Genomic DNA, 24,636 nt, shown 5'->3' on the forward strand with positions numbered 1-24,636 from the left:
TTAAAACTTGCAGAGTATTTTATTTGTTTGATACGTATTTTACAAATGACAACAACATCAACCATTCAGGCTGCAGCTGTCTATTATACCTAAAGATGGCATATTAAAACACATATATTGTACTGCAATTTCTACAAAACTTACAATGACTAATTCTGCAGGGGGAATAAATTTTACAGAGCAAACTAAGCATTACATTCCAAGCTACCAGGAGACATGTGCATCTATGTTACAAGTGATATTTATTTACTTTTCATGTGTGCAAATTAAAGCGCAAGGCTAATTTTAACGTTAACTTAGCTAGCTTTTATCTCCTAATGACAAAAGAATATTGTGAGATTATGGCTTTGAAATGTATATTTCCTAAAAAGTGACTTGAGTTATATTTAATGCTTAGCATTTATATAGTGCTTTAGTGTTCAGAATGTGATGGAGACTTATTTTAGCACCCTTTTGCAACCAACCCTGTGTGGTAATTCAGTGTTTCCATAATGAAGATAGGATGGTCATTTATCTAAGGCAACACTGGGTGATGGATATTCTAGTTCCTGGTTCGGCTTCTAAGCCCTTGTGCTACACTTGCACAATAACCCTCATTTACAACCACATGCTTGCATTTGTGTTGCTCTAAAGTAAGAATGAATTATATTAAGATTTGTTTCCACTTATCTCAAGTTCTGAAGGCAAAGCTTGCCAGAAGCAGTCCAGCAATACATTTCCTGTTCCGTCTTGTCCGAGAGCTCAATATGTCAGATGAGTTCAACATAGGCAGCTACTGTGGTCTGTCCTCGAAGGTTCTGAGCTATACAAATATAGTTTCCACCATCAATGGTCTCAAAATCTTCAACGGTAATAAGGCTCTCGGAAATTCTCGTGGTGTGACCAATTCCTCTGTCGATCAGCCTCCAAGAGTCTTGGATAACCACAGGCCTTTCATACTAATGATTGGAAAACACTTAACATGAGATAGTCATCGGAAGCATTTCTGTAAACACAGTACTTAATTTTATTAACAGTAGTTTACTTGCTAGCGTAGGAGTTTTAATCTGAATAGCAGAGCTATTGCAGAAGATGCAGAGGCTGCTGGTTTTGCAATAAGAATCCCAGCTGTTCCCATACAATGAAAGATGTGTTTGCTGCTTCTAGGGCTGTCTTGTTTGTTTCTGCCCTTTTAATCTGAAGGGGAAACATGACCATTTAAGGCTGGCCTCTCTTTGTATTCATGCCAGATGAAGATTATTTACTGGGGAATTTTAGCACCTATATGTGACATGCCAGATCCTAGCTAGGCACGTTTAACTGGAAGTAAGGCCAACAGAGTGTGGCAGCAGATTACAGCCTTAATACAACATCCTCCATACTTCCTTAATTGTATTTTGTCTAGTTTAAACACCTTTGGGAAAACTGGTCCTATGATTTCCTTTCAGTTCAGGTACTTGGTATATAGTCGAGTCTGAGACTCACCAGTGTAAGGTGATCAAGGATGTAAAGATTTAAGTCTTTTAAATACCATCTTTGAAAAGTTAATTGAATCCATGCAGTGGGTGGAACTTCAGACATTTGGTATGTAGTCCTGCCATCTGTTTTGTCAAGACTTAAAGTGGTTTTAGTGGGATTTATGCATGAGAGATCATGGGGCAGAACTGTGCCACTTCAGACATAGTTGTGGTAAAAATATTCAAAATATCCAAGCACCATATTGCAAAGGCACAACTGACTCTACCACCTCTCAGAACCAGAAAGAGGCTTTGGAACAAATTGCATTTTATCCTAATGCCCACTATCACCACACAAAATAAAGGGAATGTCCACAAATCAATGTTATTGTGTTACTAATCAATTTTAGTAGCCACATATTGCTAAACTGATGGCATGGGTTGTGCTTTGAGACAGGATGAGAGTTTGTGTTGCTGTAATAACTGCGTACACCAGCAGCTTCACAATCATATTAATCTGTGAATTTACAATAATATATTGAAAAATAAAAGGAAACTCGAAAGGGTCAATTACTGTTCTACAGAACAGTAGGTGAATATAACTTGATTTTCTAAAATCTAGTGGTGAAGAATCAAAGTGCAGAAGGGAAATAACCCTCAAAATTTTATCAGGATGTCCTAGTAGAAAAATGTTGTGATAGATTGTAATGATAAGCGTGTTCTGTAAAGCATATTCCTTATCTACTCATGTAAAAGGCAAAGGGACCCCTGACAGTTAGGTCCAGTCGCAGATGACTCAGGGGTTGCAGTGCTCATCTTGCTTTATTGGCCGAGGGAGCCGACGTTTGTCCGCAGACAGTTTTTCTGGTTCATGTGGCCAGCATGACTAAGCCACTTCTGGCGAACCAGAGCAGCGCATAGAAACACAATTTACCTTCCCGTTGGAGCGGTACCTATTTATCTACTTGCACTTGGATGTGCTTTCAAACTGCTAGGTTGGCAGGAGCTGGGACCAAGCAACAGGAGCTCACCTCATTGCGGGGATTTTAACCGCCAACCTTCCAATCAGCAAGCCCTAGGCTCTGCGGTTTAGACCACAGCGCCACCCACGTCCCCTTGTGTCTACTCATGTAGATAACTTTATAGTAGTCCTTTTGTTAGGCTTTTGGGGCACAGACATCCAAAATATGGATGGCCAATTTTGGGCCAAATCAGGCCTTTGTGTATAATCTTTCCAAGCTAAAAGTGGCAGGGGGAAAAAAACAGATTACCAGTCAACATAACCCTCTGCCTGCATCGTTCTCAAGACTTCAGCAACTTTGTAGTGAATAAGCTTTGTTTTTATGCCTTCCAAAATTTCATGCTATTCATGTCATTTTCTACTTTGGTTTGTTTTTTTAGAGAAATAAGAAAACAAGCAGCAGTTTACCTTTTGCCCTGGATATATCCAATTAAACTCCACTTCTACATCTGGCTCCCCCAAAACTGTGCATAGAACACTGATATCATCACCACCTTCTGCTGTACTAGATGATGCTTTGATTGTAGTTGAAGGCGGGCCACTAGGGACTGGTTCAAAGAGATGGGTGAGAGACAATAAAAAGTGATTCCACATTTTTAATAGCCTACCGGGTTGCAGATGGACCAGCTTGACTTGTAGAAATCAGCAAGTGAAAATTCCACAACATCGAAACCAAGATCACCAGCTGCTAATAGTTGCATTCAAGTTACTGTCAACAACATTTACGCAGGGAGTAGAAAAAAATATTGACAATTTAAAATTCTACTCAAAATCAATTTTTAATTCATTATTGCTCAACCCCACCCAACAGACACACAACTCTCTTGTAATTTGCTCACAAATTAGCTGCAACTGCTGTTTGGGGGCAAAATTATTTGTTGGTGCAGATATATTACTGTAGTATTCTAAGGCTTCCCTTGGTTTTAAGTTTTCTTTAACATAGCTTGTGGAAAATGTAGGTATTGCGTAAAGATAACAGAGAACTGCTATCTTCCGCCTCAGTTTCAAAACAGATATACACTCGAGGTTTGGAAAGTTTCACTATGCTGATAATTTTACTTGGCTGACTTCAGAAAACACATTTGAATGTGTTTTGCTTGTGGTGAAGTAGCCTGAGTAGTTCAGTATAAACCTGAGTACCTAGGTAGTCCACCATAAGGTAAAGCAAAGGTAAAGGACCCCTGGATGGTTAAAAGTCCAGTCAAAGGTGACTATGGGGTTGTGGTGCTCATCTCGCTTTCAGGCCAAGCGAGCCAGCATTTGTCCACAGACAGCTTTCTGGGTCATGTGGCCAGCATTGATGAAATTGCTTCTGGTGCACCGTGATGGAAACCAGCGCCATTTACCTTCCCGCTGCAGTGGTACCTATTTATCTACTTGCACTGGCATGCTTTCAAACTGCTAGGTTGGCAGAAGACCACAGCGCCACCCACATCACCATAAACACAGATCACCACTGTGTTAACTTGTGTGGGAAATTACTCAGGGCCAGTTTAAAGCACTGCGAGAGTGTACAGTAGAACTTGCTTTGATGTTAGCCTGAGTCATTCGGTTAGTTTTTTTACCTTCCACATAAAGCAGCTGGTACTTGATGGAAATCTGAGGTGCTCCCCACGATTCTGCTCTGCAGTAAACCACTCCCTTGTGATCAGATGTTGGATGCTTATAGATAAAACCCTTCTTCACGTCATAAATAATGTTGATTCCATCCACTTGGATTTCTTCGGCTGGGAACTCCTGGTGCAATGAGACTTTCACTGATGGGCTGGTCACTCGGCAAGGAACTACCGCTGGCTTATCTGGGTTGAGGTAGACAACTTCAAAATAACTGGCAGAAGGAACGAAGAGCTCCCCTTTATCTGTAGGAAGAAGCAAGGCAATGGATATTAATCACGCACCAGTCATTACCATTTTAACCAGCACCATAGCAAAAACATCAATAATGGGAGAAATGGTTTATTAGCAGAAATCTGATTTTTACCAACAATAACATTACCTTTAAGAGTAGTTTTCTAAAAGAAAATGAATGAACTAATTTAAATATATAATGGCTTCAATGCATCTCTAATTTGCATGTCCCCTGTAAACAAATGCCCAATCTATCTCAGGGGTAAACAAACCACTCTTGGGAGACTAGTGAGCCTTGTGAAACACACACCCCAAAGTCACATGAAGACTGGCATACATGAAAAGTGGATAACAAGTTATCCAAGCCTGACCTAGTGAGAGAGGCAACCATAGTACCTCTGCAAGAATTACATTTTCAGTTGTGATTTCAAATACTTAGCAATTGAATTTAAACACTAAGCCCCAAATCACTAAGCCTTTATTGAATGTGGCCATGTGCTCAGCAGGGCCTCTCAGACTGCAAATGCAGCCTCCATAACACACTGCATGCAGTTTTAAAAGAATCCTAACAGCATATTTGGATCTTCCAGCATAAGTCTCAGAATGGTGACTGCATTTCTGAATTTTTAAAATAACCAGATCTTTTCAAACTGAGCTGTTGTACTGACTTCACCACCTAGAATCCTCTACTTCTGATCAGAATCTGTACTGGTAAAAGGTAAAGGACCCCTGGACGGTTAAGTCTATGGGGTGTGGCGCTCATTTCTGCTTTCAGGCCGAGGGAGCTGGCGTCTGTCCGCAGACTGCTTTTCCAGGTCATATGGTCAACATGAATAAACCACTTCTGGTGCAGCGGGACACTATGATGAGTGCCAGAGTGCACGGAAATGCTGTTTACCTTCCCACTGCTGTGGTACCTATTTATCCACTTGCACTGGCATGCTTTTAAACTGCTAGGTTGGCAGGAGCTTTGACAGAGCAACGGGAGATCACTCCATCCCGCAGATTCGAATTGCCATTCTTGTGATCAGCAAGCCCAAGAGGCTCAGTGGTTTAGACCGCAGCACCACCCACGGCCCCATATCTGTACCAATCATGATTTGTAGACCTGGTATCCTAGTTCAATCACCGCTCTTTACGCAGTGCATTTTCACCTCACATTATTGTTCCTTATCTTGCTTATTCATTAGGGACACCTACCCCCCAACCTGGTACCTGTCAGATGTCTCATCAGCTCCAAGCAGCACATCCAGTGGTGAGGAAATTAGTCAAAAACTTACAGCTTGAGGAAGGCTGCATTAAGGGATGATGTGCATGCAGTGACTTTTTAACTTCATCCACCACTGCACACCTTAAATAACCATAATGTGGCTGACTGTAAATTTTCTCTACAAAACAGACAGCAGGCACTAATTAGCCATTCCTCTTTTTTAACTTGCTTTGATCTCCAATAAAATATTTTCAGTGTAAACAAGCTTAAATAAGATAACGTATCACTAAAAGACGATGACTGATTGCATAAGCAAACCCAAATACAGCAGTGCTAAAAAATGAACTGCTTTGAAAAATGAGCATGTAACTAATGAGCACAAAAGAGGGTATAATCTGCACTATCAGAAACACTTGCTGCCCACTCGATACAGGGATACTGTGAAGTGCAAAGATGAAAAAAAAGATAGCATTAAGGAAGGACCTTTCTACCTCTGGAAGCAATGAGCCATTCCATTACCTGCAAAAAAGATGTATGTTGAGCCCGTTTTGGTCTCATCCTTCTTGCAATTGTAGCCACTGCATTGCAGGAGCCAGCAGCTGTATTGACCAGTGTCTGCTGCAGTGGCATTTGCCAGAATCAGCTGCCCATATCTGTCATGTTGCCTGATGCTAGCAAGGACAAAGAGAAAGCACAAAGTCAAAGGTTATGGAGGACCATTTCAGTCCAAGAACTGCATTAGTTCATGGCAAAGTTTATTGGGGCAACATGCTAGTGGCGGGTTCACATGACACGCCAAGTGAAGGTTTATAAATCAAGGTCTGGTTAACCATAGTTCAGAATGATGGTCTGAACTCGGCCCTAATGGCCTAATGGCGCCAGTGACAGGGATCTTCTACCCGCTGTGCAAAAGGTGCACTAGGAGCAAGAGCCACCACCAAGGCTGCAGCAAGGGGAAGTGGAGATGGGGACTTGGAGCCCATGTTCCTTCTCTTCAAGATATCAGCAACCAGTGTTAGAAACTGAGATATGAAAGCCAGGAGCAAAATGGCACCTTAAACCTAGGTTATGGGCGCAACAATGGAATGTCTAGGCACACTTTTTTTATAACAAGAAACTGAAAATGAATGAACTGCAGCTAAAATCTTATACAGGTAGGTAGCTGTGTTGGTCTGCTGTAGTCAAAACAAAATAAAAAAATTCCTTCCAGTAGCACCTTAGAGACCAACTAGGTTGGTCAGATACAAACTTCAGATACAAACTTAGTTGCTATCTAAGGTGCTACTGGAAGGAATTTTTTTATTTTGTTTCGACTAAAATCTTATGTTCAATTTTCACATGGTCTAGTCCTCATTTGAAGACTGCAAAAAACAAAGCCATACTTCCCCTGCCCGCCCCCTTAATATTCTTATGAGGGTCCCTTCTCCAGTCCTCAGAAAGTAGCTAGAAGTCGGGAGGCAGAAAAACGTCCTCCTTTCGTTCCAGCAGTGGAAGTTTTAATCTGAAATCTTAGGCGCAGTACTGCTCTCAGGGCTCAGAAACTGCTCGCATTAATGAAATTCCCTGTCGCAAAATGCGCCGAGAACAATGGGAGTTTTGAATGCTGGCAGCAACAGAGGGAATTGACACAGGCCAACCTCTGCTGCTGGACTTCAATATACTGTACAAAACACCCAGGCAAGGATTTTGGAGAATTCCAACAGAAACAGAAATGGTAGCAGAAACTGCCATTGTTCACTTATTCATCCCATGTCCAGAACTGAAATCAATCTAGCAAATACAATCAGTACAGTGGTACCTCAGGTTACAGATGCTTCAGGTTACAGACGCTTCAGGTTACAGACTCCGCTAACCCAGAAATAGTACCTCGGGTTAAGAACTTTGCTTCAGGATGAGAACAGAAATCGCACGATGGTGGCGCGGCGGCAGCGGGAGGCCCCATTAGCTAAAGTGGTACCTCAGGTTAAGAACAGTTTCAGGTTAAGAAAGCACCTCCAGAACAAATTAAGTTCTTAACCCGAGGTATCACTGTATATTCACTGTTGGTATTGCTTTTGGCCCATACATGAAATAATTACTACCCGCCTCCCGTGTCATATGTATTGCATTTTCTTTGCACTGAAATGAATGGGATGGAATAACATAATGACAAAGTAATGACATAATTTAAGGACCAAGCACACTTACTCATCATGTGTGGTAAAGAGAATGAGACACAGCACCGCAGATGCTCCTAATTAAATGTCACTGGTTAATACTGTTGATGATATTGATTTATGGGATCAAAACCAGTTAGAAACTCAGATATATAAACCAGATGCCAAGTGCACCTTAAATCTTGGTTACAGCCACCACAATGGAATGGCTATTTTCCAGGGAGTTGGACCAATTTTACAATTCTACGATTCTACATTGTTTGACTGTAGCTTGCTCTTACAACAATTCACTTGTACCAGGATGCAAGAAGGAGAAACACACACACAGTGGTAATGGTACAAACGATGGACTAAGGCAGAGTTTTTAAACTGTGACCCAAAAATCTCCACATAGTTGTAACTGGACCCACGCCAGTAGCAAAACGTGTCTGGTGCCTGGCTAATTTCTAACACTGATCAAAACATAAATACTCTGCAAGTGTTTGCATGACCAAAGCAACAAATACCACCAGACAATTTATTTCTGTTTCTTGGCACTCGATATAAGAAAGCAAAGGCGATGTCAGTAAGATTGCACAGGGCAGCATTCAGTTTTTCATGTCCTCTTTTTCCAGGACACGTCCTCTTTTTCATGGGTAGAGTCGTCACAGAGATCCATTGCTAAAAGTAGAAGTCGGCAAATGTGTTCTCTCTTTTTTTCTCTTCAAAATATGGCAGCCCTATGACATATGCCCTGGGCACTATTAAAAAACCTATTATTATTATTATTATTATTATTATTATTATTATTATTATTGCTGCTGCTGCTGCTGCTATTTATCAAATGTCTATACTGCACTTTAACTGAGGATCACAGGGCAGTTTACAGTATAAAAACACAACCATGCACAACACAGTAACAAACAAAACCAACAATCTGCCCCTCAACACACATACACAATTTCAAAGGGTATATAGATGGTTTTATTAGCCAAAGGCTAATTGAGAGGGTGTGGTGCTTAGGGTGGCAGAGCGGTTAGATATGGTCATTTGAAGAGAAGAGGATCTCTTTCCCAGTTGTGACTCTATATATTGAGCACATAGGAAGAATAAAATGGGTAGGAATCCCTCAGCTGTTTACTTGTGAATCCTGCTTGGCTTCTTGCTTATCTTTGGACCTCATAGGAAGGGGCTTGGCTGGTAGCAGCCATGGGACGAATACTTTGCATGAGCCCCTTTTGGGGGAGCTAAGCAAAAAGTGAATAATGTGATTGTAGCTTAGGAATATATGCCTGCAGAAAAAATGGTAAGATATTCAATACTGTACTGAGTATCTCTAATACAGAGAAGCAGTTGTGCCTGAACAATTTTGACTCCCCCAGTTATCACAGTCTGCTAAATATCGTTAGAGCACCACTGAATGAGACAAATTAAGGTCAGAATTAATTAGCAAACCATACAGTTTGATTGGCTCAACTCTTTACACAATAAGCCATCCATCAAACCCTCTACATATAAGCCATCCAGCAATCAAAATAACCAAATAACTTTCCAAGGAAATCCATATTGTATCCCTAAGGAAGCTAAATAATTAGGACTTTGAAAGAAATCAATCTCTTCCAGAGTTTCCTTCCCACCCACATATGCACTGATTCAGTTCATGCAAAGCAAAGCTAGTTCTATTGCGGAAATGCCAACATTCTATTGTCCAAATCCCTACACAACCTGGGATATCTTTTTGAAATGTTGGTTCCCAGTAAGAACCCATTAAGTAGCACAAGATAAACTCGTATGTAGATGTATCAGTGCTGTACAAGAAAGCCTAGGTGTGTTTTTTAATTTTAGGCAAGCACTGCGCTAACACAGAGTTTGATGTTGGGTGAAACTTTAAAAAATCATAGAAATTTCAGCCCCACCCCTTTTTAAAGGCAAGTTTCAAGATGCTAGAAAGGCATGCTTGATGAAAGCAAAGAAGCCAAATGTACATGAAAAGTTTCGACAACTTCAAACCAGAGTTTCAGAGCCCCTCTGCATAGTTTGTTGTCTCTCCCACTGATTAGCAGAAGCATTAAGATATTATGGAAAATAAACAAGGAAATATACTTAATATGCACAATTTAGACACATTGCAGAATTCAGTTTTCTCACCTCAAAATTTAGATTACTGTGGTATAAAATTTCCATTTAAAAGCGAAGTATAAAAAAACCTCAGCCCTACTATAAGCACTCTATCAGCAGCTACCAGCTTCTTATATCTAAATTATGTGCAGCCTAATCCTATGCTTATTTACTTAGAAGTAGGGTCTCAGCAAGTTGATCGTTCTGAAACCAGTTCATTGGACTTCAGTGTTAATCTGAAAATGGTTCGAATTTCTGGTGCAAAGGGTTTGAACTGTAACAGTCCGAGAAGAAGAAACAGAATGGTATCTGAGTTGTTTGTTTGTTTGTATCCATCAACACAAACAGCCAGCTTCAATAGAGATCTTAGTTCCTTAGGTCATTAAAACAGCCTGCAACCCCCTGCTGATTAATCTGTTGTATCGGCAACTGTCTAGGATGCTAACTGTTTTCTGATTAGCCCGCTCTCCTCTTTAAATGACAGTAGCTCAATTCAGAACTTCTTGCGAGGCCAGCACAGGGCCAGATGGTCCCGCTGTGCTGGAATTATGGATATACTGTCTGCTTGGGACTTACTACCCTTCGCCCCTCCTTGAGAAGGCATGAGGTTGGGTGCAAGTCTCCCTTTCTGCAGCTCAGCAGCATGTATCCAGACACACATTTGTTCTTTTGCATGAGTGAGGTGTAGCCATACACAATGGAGAGTTAACCACCTATGAGTTCTTTCTCAAACATATACATTTCTGTCATTGGCTAAAACCATTGACTAAAGCTTGCTTCCTGGTAATGAATGCTTTGTAAGTCAAAAGCTTGCATGTTTACCAAGAAAGTTGGAATAATAAGAGATATCCCTTAATCTGTTTCCTATGCCCATGAAAATTGCCTTAATTGGTGATGCACTTAACTTATCAAAACATCATATGTACAGTAGATCCTGAAAAACAGGTCCACAAATTTCAGACACACCCCTTTCTTTCTCAACTTGAAGTATGTCGCTAGAGAAATGCAAAATGTGGCAATTGGCAGAAACTGCTCCAGTTGCAGTCCATGATACCTAATCTTCTAAAGACTGACTGACTGAATGAACAGAACATTAATAAGAAGAAGTAGCACTTATATGGAGAATAAAGATGGAGGAAACAAAATTGATCCTCAATATTGATAAAATATGCCATAAAGCAAATTCATATTACACGCTTACATATTCATTTGACTAATGTCACTATTTACAGGAAATGGGCACCAAATGACTAAAGATGCTGGCAAGTACAGCATCTGAATACCACTTTAGCAGTGGTTAGAAGTAGCACACATTGAAGCCGACCATTGGAATAATAGCTTTGCAGTTTAGACAGACAGATGTGAAAGAGGACATCCCAGAATAATGACCACATCCGCACCACACATGAAAAGCACTCTTGTACCACTTTAGCAGCCACGGCTTCCCTCCTAAGAATCCTGGGAACTGTAGCTTAAAGTGCTGTGAACTGTAGCTCTGTGAGGAGTAAACTACAATTCCCGGGATTCTTGAAGAAAGGCATGACTGTTAAAAGTGATAAAAATGTGTTTCTAATGGATTTGTGGATGTGACCAAAGACTCATAGTCACCACTTCAAACAAGCTGACAAATACCAATTTGAAAGGAGGGTAGCTGCAGTAACGTGGAGTTTGTAGGTTAACAGATCATATGCTTAAGGGCTAAACCGTGATGAACATATATTAATCACCCTATAGTTGAGTATCATCATGCATTTATGATTGTGAGGGCTACTCAGTTCTGCAAAGGCCAAGGGTAGATTCTAATGACTGGTTTGCAGGTTGAATATCACGTACGTGCAAGTAGCTACTGAAGTAAGAACACAAGGATAACTAAGGAAATAGAAGCCGACGAGTCAAGGGCAGTTTCCCATGACGGTCTATCTTGACTGAGATGAAGCCAAAACTACAAGGAGATGAAGGGTTTCACCCTCACAGACTCTGGGAGAAAAGGTACTATTACAAACAAGAGTGATGAAATTCTTGATACGGGAGCTTGGAGATTTCTTAGTGCTGAAAGAAGCAAACAGATCAGATATATTATTCATGTCATCAGTTCTTGCAGAAGAACTAGTAGTGATGTCAAATCAGCTTAATACGTCTTTGCAACAGCAAAATGCTGCCCAACACCCACAGCAAGCTCTGAATGACTTGGGAAACAGTGGCAAAGGCTTGCTTGCTTGCTTGCTAGCTAGCTATTTATTTATTTATTTATTTAATACCACTTTACAGCATGTTAAATCAGGGGTTGGCAAGGTTTACCTCGCCTGGGCCAGTTCACTCCGACAGAGATCGCTCCATAGGGTGGATTGCATCTGCGCAGACGTGACTTCCAACGCCTGCGTCGACACAACTTCCGGCGCCACGGAAGTGAGTCCCTGCTCTGCGCCGGTTTAGCACAGTGTGCAGGGACTCGCCGAGCAGGTGGCTCGGTTTAGGGGTGTCTCGTGGGCCGTTTAAACGACCCCCGTGGGCCACTTGTGGCCCATGGACCGCAGGTTGCTGACCCCTGTATTATATCAATAAATCAATAAAACAATCTGAAAAAGTCAAATATACAGTCAAAGCAACATAACAGAAAACTAAAATATTATCTTAAAGTATTTCAAAATAAAACATTACAAAGGTGGTCAACTACAGAATGCATATTTAACATAGTAGGGCTGGGTGAGTCTGCCCCCTAGGCCAGGTGGAAAAAGCCTTGCAGGGAGCGGCCTTCAGCACTCACAGCCGGGCGATGTTCCTCCAGCCCCATGAGGAGTCTCTCTTGTAGGGCTGGATGAGTATGGGCCCTGCTCCCTAGGTCAGGTGGAAAGGGCCTTGTAATGTGCGGCCTTCATGCCTCACAGCCAGGAAATACGTACACCATATGTACACCATCAGCATGGTAAGAGATGGTCATCCTAAGTGTTGCTTCTGGGTTTTTTTTTGGGGGGGGGAGACTGCCTTCTGTTCAGAGCACTTTTGTGGGAAAGATGAAATTGAAGGTGGAATCATTCATGATAAATGTAATGGTGATCTTGATGAGCGCCAATTAAAATCAAGTGTGGCATGCCAGCTTTGGTAAACCTGTTCAGGATCACAATAATATCCTTCTACCAGGTTCTTTGCCTAGTATAGATGGAACCAATTATTGTTATATTAATCATAATCAAGAACATTCTAAAGGCTGAAATATGAAAAGCCCAAAGTATCTGAAACTGTAGTCTCTCATGGTTCCAAATCATCCAAGTGAGACTTTCCCTAAACTATCTGCAAGGGCTGCAGCACCACCTGAATACTCTGTGCCCAGAGATCTGCATCTCATGAAGAAAATGACAGCATGATTTAGCTGAAAAAGCCACTGCAAGAGTAATTGCCTGTGCACCATGGTATAGCTAGTTACTGGTGGAAGCTTGAAGATACTCTTTCATTGTCTTTCTGTTCTTTGCTTTCAAAAAACAACGCACCTTGGGATTTCCCAGCTGGGATTTCCCCCAGCTGTATCCTGTCACAGACTGTTTGCCACACTTATGGACCTTCAGAATGTGCTGAACCAGCTGAAGGAAAGGTAGCAGCATATTACCAGCCTCCTCATGAGGTAGTATTTGCAGACTAGTTTTAACAAGTGGCTATGGGCCTTCATGAAAACCATGAGTCATCCTCAAGAATGCATCTGGCCAGCCAACCAGAAGAGCCTCTGAAGTGTACTTCCTGGAGGCAGTCAGCATCCAAAATCAGGTCCAGTCCTAGGATTGGGCAAACAGCAGTCCGTGTGGTCAGATGGTCCAGGGGTGAGGGAATCTGATAATCATGGGGTCAAGAGCAAGAATCAGCAAGATAGGGCCAGGAGTTACAAGCATTATTACCAGCAATTGACTGCTGCTGGAAGCTCTGCTTAAGAAGGCTGAAGCCAGATGGTTCTCATCAGTACCTTCACCTTGAAGGCTGGGACACTCCTTCTCCCCCTTCAGGCTGCTGTTCAGCAGGCGAAGCTGACTCCTGGCCCACAACAGCCCTGAGTGCAACAGCACTCTTCCTGCTCTTGATTCTCAGAAACTGCTGTTCAGAGGCATACTTCCTCCAATAGTGAAGGCAAAACATTGCATTATCCCCCATAAATTTGTCTAATCCTTTTTTAAAGCCATCTGAGTTGGTGGCCATCACCTCACGTGGGAGCAGATTCCATCTTGTATGAGAAAATTCACCCACCTGGTTGGATTGCAAAGCTATTCTTTCAGAACTTCAGCATGTACCGCTACTTGCAACCATAACTGAGAACATGGTACTCAACCATAACTGAGAACGTGGTACTTCATACTTGGTTGTGTCTTCAGTTGTTTGGTGAATATGTCCTGTTATATAATAGCAACATGAACTACATGCTTACAGTCCTATTAAATGTTTACGGGCTTGCAATGGTCAGCTCTTTGGCATTTTATACGTTTGTTGGGCTCAGTTTCCTCTCCTCCATCTTTATTTTTCACTTACTATGTTGCTTTAGGCACATCAGTGGAAGAGCAGGGAAGTGCTATAAGCATTACTCACTTTGCCTCAGTCATCGCCTTTTCATTTATGGCACTTGAAATCAAAGGATATACATTAATATGTGATTCACAGCTATGAAACTACATGCTCCCTTCTACAATAAAAATTCACTATGTCTTACACAGATTTAATTTTGCATTAAATTGTGGAGGTATTGAAGAGACATTGGTGATGCAACTTTCCTCATGCTAGAAATGTATTATTGTACGCCACCCCAATCTCTGAGCCGTGCAAGATTACAGGGGTTCTAGCTGCTTACCCAGAGTTTAGTTTCCTTGGAACGAGGGAGAGCATACCCTGTATATGCAACTTGAGCCTATGATGGAGGGGCTCGCTCACAGCTGGGGGTGGGGGTGGGCCTCCTCTTACTGTGGCTGGCCCAGACAGATGCTTATTTGGCAAGGAGAAGCTGGAAAACCTGGAAAATGATCCTCCTTCCCCTTTCTCCATTTTTGGAACTGTGTGCGACAGAGAAATCCTGGTGAAATCCTCTCCAAGCAAAGTTGAAAAGGGGAAGTGTTGTTGCTTTCTTCTTCTTTGGCTTCCTTCAATGTCTCAGAGATCAATTAAAAGGGGTGAAGAGATCAGAACACCACTTCCTTCCCTTTTTGGGAACAGATGCACTTTGGCGTATTGCTTGCTTATGTATTTGTGTTCTCTCTCTCTCTCTCTCTCTCTCTGTGTGTGTGTGTGTGTGTGTTTGGATCTAAAGGAAAACATACATGTTTACATCATATGAATACACAAAAAGGGCACTGCTGCATACAATCAGCTACAAAAACTGAGTCCTCTTTATACCGAAAATGAAATACCTGCAATGAAAGAAATGTGATGCTGACATACGAAGCACTTTGTATTTATCCCTTCCTGTAATTTGGAAGGAAAATGTAGCCAATCCACTTTAAATTATTTAACTGCAATGGTTCAGCCGTCAAATTTTTTTTAAGGAAACTTGTGGACTATTTATTCTTTTATTTTATTATTTAGAGCCTTAAACTGCAAGCATTTACTACTCAGAAGTAAGTCCCATTGAGTTTGATAGGACTTACTCTTTATTATGTGCCTGATCATTATCAGTTTCTTCTACTACCACTACTACTACTACTATTAATAAATAATAATAATAATAATAATAATAATAATAATAATAATATAATATCATACAGTCATAATACTTCTTAGAATTCCTCAAATGACCTATTACTCTCTGAGGAGATCTACTTAAGGTTGAATGAAAGCCAGATACATACAAAGACAATTTTACTATTTTGGAAATATTATTTCTTCTCCAGCCTCTTTCAAACTATGTTCTATGTCCTTCATGAACAAATGTGTTAAGTTGTGTGTGTACGCAAACACATGTGGGGGGGGGGTGACAAACTGAGTCTTTGCCCTGGGTGACAGAAAGCCTGCTTATAACAACAACCCATACCTTGTTGTTGTTTAGTTGTGTCTGGCTCTTTGTGACCCCTTGGACCAGAACACGCCAGGCACTCCTGTCTTCAACCCATACCTAGGGCTATTATAGCCCTTGAACAGTGGGATATTCTGTTAAGATTCCACCCCACCCCCAAACTCACAATAGTATTATGGTGTAAGTTTGGCAGGCCAGATTCTACTTCATCATGTACATGGAATGTCCTCTTGAGTTGGAAAGTACACAGGGGTGCAGAGAGAGAAAAGGAGCAGCGGTGTCAGAGGGAAGTACCAGAAATAAACACGGAGATAATTACAATGATGCTTAGATGTATGCAAAGTAATTACAGTGACCATGCACAGTGTAACGTAGACAAAGATCCTGGCATTTGTAAGTTAATAAAAACATACAGGATATCTAGTTCACAATTATAACTTTGTTAGCATTTATGATGCCACAGAACTTTTTGCTGCAGCAGACTAACATGGTTACTAACATGGGGAAACCCAGCCAGATGGGTGGTGTATAAATAAATAAATAATAATTATTATTATTATTTACTCCTCCTCCTCCAATAGTTCCCTGAGGAGAGGGATTGATTGTTAAACCACTCTGGAAACTGTAGCTCTGGGAGGGGAATAGGGGTTTCCTTACAAATCTCAGCACCCTTAGAAAACTACATTTCAAAGTTCAGTACAGTATTTTAAATGGGTAGCCAGATGCTGAGACTACTGAAGTACTGAAAAAACACTACAGAGTCCTCATTTCAAATTTACCATATCCTTTCAGGACATCACGCCTTGGAAAAAAAGGTCTTCGTTTGTCAAAGTACCTCGCTTACTTTTACAGTCAGGCATTTTGGCATTTCGGTCTAATACTACACAAACACATTAAAAGTACAGTCAGTTCTGCCTTTACATAATTATTTATTAACTCCCTCTGGTCAAGGCAATGTGACAATAAAATTTCTGGTGAAATCTGCCATCTAGTGGTCAGATATGCTGTGGCTCAGTTAACTGCATAATAAAACAAATTCCTTCCAGTAGCACCTTAAAGACCAACTAAGTCAGTTCTTGGTATGAGCTTTCGTGTGCATGCACACTTCTTCAGATACCAGGTATTCTTCAGGAATCTGAAGTATCAGATTCTTCAGGTATCTGAAGAAGTGTGCATGCACACGAAAGCTCATACCAAGAACTGACTTAGTTGGTCTTTAAGGTGCTACTGGAAGGAATTTGTTTTGTTTTGACTATGGCAGACCAACACGGCTACCTATCTGTAACTGCATAATAAAAACAAGACTATTTGGAATAACTGCAATACTATACTGGATCTGGCCGACTAATGTATTTTCTAACTTGAGTGTGATGGAAGTTCAACAGTTAGAGGGATGTTGTATCGCAGAAAGCGTTTGCATTTTCTGGCTACCAAGGTCTGTAAAACCTCAAACACTTCTTCCATGACATTATTTAAACTACGTTTCAGAGTAATTGGTACTTGTAGCAAAAGCCACAACATCCTATGGCAATGAATTACCGGTATATCAGCTTTTTAAAATCATTATTATCCCAATGTAAGATACCAATCACTATAAACACAAATAGTGCTAAACATATACAGTGGTACCTAGGGTCAAGTACCGTATTTTTCGCCCCATAGGACGCACTTTTTCCCCTCCAAAAATGAAGGGGAAATGTGTGTGCGTCCTATGGGGCGAATGCAGGCTTTCGCTGAAGCCTGGAGAGTGAGAGGGGTTGGTGCGCACCAATGCCTCAAGCTCTCCAGGCTTCAGGAAACTATCCGCAAGCCTTGCAAGCCCGGCGGGAGTTCCCGTGGGCTCACAAGGCTTGCGGGAAGCAGCCTGCAGCCTGAAGCATGGGGCGCCCTCCGGAGGGCGCCCCCTGCTTTGGGCGGGTGTCCGCAAGCCTCGCGCACCCGGCGGGAGGTCCCTCCAGGCGCGTGAGGCTTGGGGCGGCAGCCTGCCACCCGAAGCACGGGGTGCCCTCCGGAGGGCGCCCCGTGCTTCGGGCAGGTGTGCGCAAGGCTTGGGGCTGCAGCCGCGGCTAGGGGGGGGGGGAAATAATTTTTTAAAATTCATTTCCCCCCCAAAAAAAACCGAGGTGCGTCCTATGGGCCGGTGCGCCCTATAGGACGAAAAATACGGTACTTAATTTGTTCCGGAGGTCCGTTTTTAACCTGAAACTGTTCTTAACCTGAAGCACCACTTTAGCTAATGGGGCCTCCTGCTGCTGCCGCGCCGCCAGAGCACGATTTCTGTTCTCATCCTGAAGCAAAGTTCTTAACCTGAAGAACTATTTCTGGGTTAGCGGAGTCTGTAACCTGAAGCATATGTAACCTGAAGCATATGTAACCTGAGGTACCACTGTATATCAAAGTTTGACTTACACATTTTATTATTCAGCAATGTATTCATTTATTTCTAATAGTAATTAAAATTTGGTGACTCTCCTAGGGAATCAACCCCCCCCCCCAAAAAAAATGTTCACAGTGTGGAACAAAACTTAGATAGGGGCCCTTGTCATGCAGCTAAAATTCATCTACACTTCTATCTTAAGAATGCTATTCTTGTTAGAAAACCTATCTTGCAACAGCAGGTGCAGGATGTATCTAGAAAAAAGCTTACTTCACACAGTTTGCAATATGGCAAGCTAAAAGTAATTACAAATAAAGACTACTTTCCTAATCTAGTCTAGAATGTTGACAAAACATTCTCCTCTTGTGATAACATCTACCTTTTATTGCTATGTATTTCTTGGGCAGATGGGAATACAGTGGTACCTCTGGTTACGAACTTAATTCGTTCCGGAGGTCCGTTCTTAACCTGAAACTGTTCTTAACCTGAGGTACCACTTTAGCTAATGGGGCCTCCCGCTGCCACCGCCACACGATTTCTGTTCTCATCCTGAGGTAAAGTTCTTAACCCGAGGTACTACTTCCGGGTTAGCGGAGTCTGTAACCAAAGTGTTTGTAACCCGAAGTACCACTGTACACCCAATAAGAAACTTACATCTGAGTTAGAAAACTAATTTCTGTAAACCATGCGTGTGAAACAAGACTATCGCTGCACTCCTAAATCCATTCAGAAGTCCTAATGAATTATTTGGACTTACTTCCAGATAAATACACACATGATAACACTACAGCTACAATTCTTTCAACAAAGAAGTTTCCAGATATTTCATCTGAGCAAAAGTCCCTGTCCCCTCTATTTAGCTTGAGTTCTGTTTTAGGTGAAATTCTATGGAAACTGAACATTGGCAATGGTCTGTCATAAATCCCTCTGGTCTGAAATCTTTTCCCCTTCTCTATACATTCCAATATATTTTAACAAAGGAACATCAACATTTGCATTTATTTAAAAAACAACAACAGTAAAGTTTGGGCATAACTTTATTCATTTCCACCTTACCTGACCCTGTTGTGATCTGAAGGATGGCTCCATTCAATTTTATTTCCTTTACACCGCAGTTCTAAATTCTGTCCTGCAGAGAGGCTCAGAGTAGCAGCAGGTTTCTGAAAACGCCCCTTATCCATCACCTGTGTCATTATGGAATGGATTTTTGGAGAAGCATCTGTGGATTCTCTCTCCTTTAGTTTGGGAGTTTTGGGTTTTACTTTTTTGTTAGCGGGTTTAATCCTGTTCTCTCCCGGTTCCTTCGGACGCTTGTTCTTTGAAGGCTGACCAATAGCTATCACAAGAGAAGAAGAAGAAAATATCACGCTCTATTTTGGGTACAAAAAAATTCCTGAAAGGGGTTTTTCACCTCACATATGGGAAGGAACCCAGAATATTGACAACGGATTAGCATTTGTAACCAATTTATTTTAAATAGGCCAAGACAGCATGGAGGGCTTTTGTGTGTATATACATACATCCTGTTCATTTTTTGTTAGTTCAGGATGCTCACCAACAGGCAATTTTAAATCTGCATGGATTTAAATTAACACATGCAAATAAGCAATTACTAGGTCTTCCCATGGGATAAGATGACACTTCTGTGTAAAATCAATTATCTTTGCCAGAAGCTACTACTCTTAGTTAGCATTCATATGAACACGCAGTTGTAGAAAGAACAGCTGAGATTATAGGTTTGGAAGTTGACTTAGAATTCTAGAAAACTAAACTTGGGTTTATGTAAAACTACTTGTAATCCTTAATTCTAATGTTTTTCCAAGAGATATATTCCCCTTTTAATTAGTACTGTATTATCCTTGTGCTAGCACCTATAAAAAGATTCCATGGGGAAATACTGTGTTTTGGAACAGAAACACAAATTACACCTGCAGTGACTGATCTAAGCAAGCTCATTCATGTATCACTTGATACTGTACTGTATCCCAGTACAGTATCATGTAGTCACTTGATACTGTACTGGGATAAATATGCCTATTTGACAATCTACTTAAGAACAAGGGCCACAGAGCAGGGTGGGAGTGCACATCTGTACTGGGCCTCAAGCTACCAGGTGACCCAGACTCTGAGGTTTCATTTCTTAAAAAGACAACAAGAAGGAATTTCCTGGTTCATTTTGAAGAAGGTATTCGGTCTTTCTCAGGGTAGGTATGTCATCCTAATTTTAGTCTCTAGAGTCAAACAATTGAGAAAGACTGCCTGGTTCATTATGAAGTTTCCCCCGCATGTTCCCTAGTAGGAGATAAACAGGACAGAAATTCAGTATTTTAGTGCAGCTGTGACGGGACAGTAGCATGCCCACCCAACAGCAAAAGCAGCATGCACTTTCCAACCAAGTTTTATTTTAATGCAAAAAATGTTTTTTCTTCCTGAGTATGCAAGCATTAAGAAAATCATATCTATCGTTAGCATATACATCTGTCAAGGGAGTTGGGTATTGCAGTTGCCCGGTTGATGTAATCCAGTGCTTTTTTTTCCTTAAAAAAAATGTTTAGGGGTACTCTCATTTTCCTACTCATATTGAAATACTGACACCAAACTTAGATTCACAAAATGTTTAGGGGTATGCGTACCCCTGCGCCCCCCCAGAAAAAAAGCACTGATGTAATCCATACCTTCTCATGGCAAGCCGATTGCTATGAGTTTGTGGCTACTAGACATTTCTAAATCTCTGGGTTTAGAAGGTGTTAGAATTTAATCAAGGCTTGGGGTGTTAAAAGCTAACTAAGACCTGTATGTACTGAGCTGTGTGCTAGGCATGTCTAGTGCCTTGGAATTAGCAAGTGTCCAAAGCTGTCAGGGCTGGAGTCAGACATAGGTCAGGAACAAAACCATGAATCACCTGAGGCCAGTGAAGTTAACTTTTTATTCAAGGAAACTCTTCTCTGAATTAGTTATGAGTTATTGACATTACTTAAATGTTTAGTTGGGGTTGGCGGTTATTTTAATTTGGGTATAACTGCAAACTGTTTATTGTTGTTGTTATTGGTTTCTATTGATTTATTGGACTGTTTGTTGCTCGTATTGGATATTTTGTTTTTTTAATGTATGATGCTTTGTTGTGTTTTTATATATGTTGTAAGCTGCCCAGCAAGATGGGCGGGATATAAATTAAAAAAATATTTTTTATTGGGGGGGGGAGGCAAAAAGACTTCAGCCCCTAGGAGTGGTGCAATGGTTAGAACACCAGACTGAGCCCAGACACCCATCTTCAATACACACATGAACCCAGAACCAAACCGACTTAATCTTTCTCTCTCTCAATACCTATCAGATACGGAGCATGACCACAGCAGAACAGTTTAACGTCCTGCAACTCAGTCTAAAACTAATCCCCAAAAATAGTTTTGGTAGACATTTCTTGCAATATGACAATATTTTCTGCACCAAGTATCACAGAAAGGCAAATAATCTTCCTCAAGTTACCTGGATTGGACATTGCGGCATCCTAACAGACTATTAAAACTCGTGTGAAGTTATTATCGGATACAAGTCCCTTTGATGCTCACAGGGAGCTTTAAACACCGATCGATCGTGTCTTCCACTGGTGAAAATCACCAGTTTTACCAGGATGCTTTATGCCGTTACCCTATTTCACATCTAACTTGAATAGAAGTTTTGTTCAAACTGTAATACATTATTATATTAAAGTAACACCATGCGATATCCCGTAACATGATATTAAAACCTTAATTAAAAAAACAAGTTTTGGGGTTTGTTGGTTTGCTTTCAAAGCTATGCATGTGAGCCATGCTGAGCAGCACAGTCCTGTGGTAACTAAATGGGGTGTGGAGAAAAAAAAAAAACCCCACGTCCAAATTCTCAGCATTCTTTCCCGGGGCGAGGAGGGGTGGCAGCAGCTAACGGACTCCATTAATCTGAGGCACACTTGCTTAGCCAGGAGGAGAAGGAGGCGCTCTGCCAAGTGGCGGGAAAGGCGGCAGAAACTGGGAGGCAGCAGTTCTCCCTCGCCCCCAAAAAGTTTTATAAGTGCGGCGTGGCACGGGATACACGCCATGGGGTGGGGTGGGGTGGGGGGGTTTAAAGGGTGTTTTTTTTGAAAGGGATGCTGAGCGCTGGAAGGCGGTGGGGCGCGCGAGACGCACAGCGGCCACCCGGGCGGACTCACCATTTTGCAGCGTTTGGTGGAAGAGCAGGATCCCCACCAGCAGCAGCCACGGCTTCATTGCGGGAAGGAGAGGAGAAGTTGGCCGGGAAAAGGGCCCGTCGTCAACTCGGGAGGGCGGGAAAGCGTCGGCGGGAGGAGGCCGAGGCAGGCGGCCCGGCTCGACTGAGGCGCGGTTGTGAGGGAAAGCGGCCTTTTCCTTTCCCGCCCTCAGGCCCCCCGCGATGCTGTCAGTCATTAATAGCGCTCGTGGCAGCGACGCCGCCTCAGGAGCGAGTTCTGGAGTTAAGTGGCGTGGAGGACGCCCCATTTTTTGTTAGTGAGAGACTCTCGCCCACCTCACCACAAGCCCTCCAGCTTTCTCTCCTCCTCAGGCGCATGAGAACAGGGTGGTGGTGGTGGTTGTTTTCAATATCTTTATTCCCACCAAGCCTGCGTTAATCCCATCCACATTGGCCCCAGCTGAGCTGGACTAGGAGAGGCGCCATCAGTGTCCGCATGGCACCGGCTCCTGGACAACACCTGTTTTTTAAGCAGCCGTTGAATTTATGGTGCTGGCAGGTGCTTTTTATGGGCTTCATTAATGAAGGGTGTTTTAGTGCCTCCACAGGAATGGTTATTGCAGAGTTTGGCGCCTAAGCCAGTGTTTTCCAAACTTGGGTCTCCAGCTGTTTTGGGGACTACAACTCCCAGCATCCTTCGCTAGCTAGGGATGGGAGTTGTAGTCTGAAAACAGCTGGAGACCCAGTTCCCATCATCCCTCACTAGCTAGGGATGGTGGGAGTTGTATCAAAACAGCTGGGGACTAAATTCCCATCACCCCTCCCTAGCTAGGGATGATGGGATGAATGAATAAGAACTTTATTTGCCTTAGCCATTGGCCATAGCAACAAAAGAGAACAAAATAAAAGTTGAGTATAATAAAACACAGTTTAGGATCCTGAATCAGCTGTCAAACAGTGGACCTTATTCTGATGGTCCTAGCTAAAAACCTTTCAACCTTTGCTGTCACCTGCTCCTCTTGATCTGCCAGGAGAAAAGACACTGTGGCAGTGGTTGGATGACCCGGAATGGACAATAAAAGAGGGGTGATAATCTCATTCCTCAGGTCTTTGTAAAGAGTGCATGCCAGGAGGGCGTGTGCCACTGATTCAATGCTGCCATCTCCACAGGGACATAAGCGTTTTTCGTGTGGAATCTGTTGGAATCGTACCTCAAGTACAGCTGAGGGCAGTACATTCAGTCTTGCGAGGTTAAAAGTGCGTCTATATTTTGGAATTGCTAGGTTGTGCAGATAGGTTGCCAGAGAATCAAAGTGGGAGGATGGAAAATGGTCATACAATGGGCAAATTTTCCTTATTGGTGCCAAGTTATTCTGACGCTCGATATCATTTAGGCATTGACAAATTAGACTGTTTTACTATAACCCACGGTGAGTAACTGTTGTGGGGATAAACCACAAGAGTGATGTTTTTGATTGACAATTTTAGACTAGGCACTCTTGTGACAGTCTTGTATCACTAGGAATATTAGACAGGGGGGATTTGAGTTTTGGCACCAGCAGTTAAATGTCCTGTGCCAGATCCGTAATTCTACCGAGGGGATATTGGCCTCTAAGCGCAATGATGTGTTTGGGACACAGGGTGGTATAGGAAAAATTTGCCTTAAGAACTTTGATGATGGGAGTTGTAGTCTGAAAAGAACTGGAGACCCAAGTTTGGGAAATACAGATGTCAGCGGCACGTTAATGAATATACTAGAATACGATTTGTTGCCCAAATGGACATAGGGTAATAGATGCTTCGGAGAACATGGAAATGGTAGGTTGGGTTTGAAAGTATAGGAAGCCTCCACACAAATTGGTAGGTTCATTTGTTTCAGCAAACCATGACTCCGTGACAGGTGAACTGCACTGCAGTATTCCTAGCAACTGTAGCGTGAATAAACTGCACCAAACTTGTTAAACAGGTCACTTTATATACAGATAACATCCAAACAGTGGAGTGGGAATATAATCTGCACCTCTCATAGGGTTGTCATATTTCAGAAAGTATAATTCCTGATACCCGCAAAGTTGTTGAGCATTTTTTAGGAAGACCCCAAATTTACTAAGCTGTTTCCAGGAATTTTTCTGACGTATGGCAAGCCTAACTCTCTATCAAGGTCCAAGATGCATTGGTGGGCATACGTGGTGTGAAAGAGTGAAATGGGTGGGTGCTAAACTATCAAATTGGCTAAATGGGTTGGCACCCATGTTTCTATCTTCTCAAAATAGGAATTACAGTGCTAATGTCATTTCTGAAATTGATATTTTTATCTGAAGTGTAC

General features: G+C 42.0%; 1 protein-coding gene across 1 annotated transcript; it reads right to left on the reverse strand.

Annotated features, from left to right (window-relative positions):
- PDGFRL (platelet derived growth factor receptor like) lies at positions 1-22,670 on the reverse strand. The gene is made up of 6 exons (XM_081875879.1): positions 22,312-22,670; positions 19,179-19,458; positions 6,035-6,186; positions 4,023-4,316; positions 2,866-3,005; positions 1-938 (listed from the first exon to the last, which is right to left on the reverse strand). The coding sequence occupies exons 1-6, from the start codon at positions 22,616-22,618 to the stop codon at positions 750-752; spliced, it is 1,362 nt and encodes a 453-aa protein (XP_081732005.1). The 5' UTR covers positions 22,619-22,670; the 3' UTR covers positions 1-749.
- Between the last annotated feature and the right edge of the window lie 1,966 nt (positions 22,671-24,636).

The sequence above is a fragment of the Podarcis erhardii genome (assembly GCF_964252035.2).
Source record: "Podarcis erhardii genome assembly, chromosome: 9".
NCBI lineage: Eukaryota > Metazoa > Chordata > Lepidosauria > Squamata > Lacertidae > Podarcis > Podarcis erhardii.

Excerpts from the sequence above, each read along its gene's own strand:
- PDGFRL (XM_081875879.1), bottom strand. The coding sequence starts at position 22,618 with ATGGGGCGTCCTCCACGCCACTTAACTCCAGAACTCGCTCCTGAGGCG. Across the intron at positions 6,187-19,178 it reads TCAGATCACAACAGGGTCAG|CATCAGGCAACATGACAGAT; the intron begins GTAAGGTGGAAA and ends TGTCCTTGCTAG. Across the intron at positions 4,317-6,034 it reads AACATACATCTTTTTTGCAG|ATAAAGGGGAGCTCTTCGTT; the intron begins GTAATGGAATGG and ends TTCTTCCTACAG.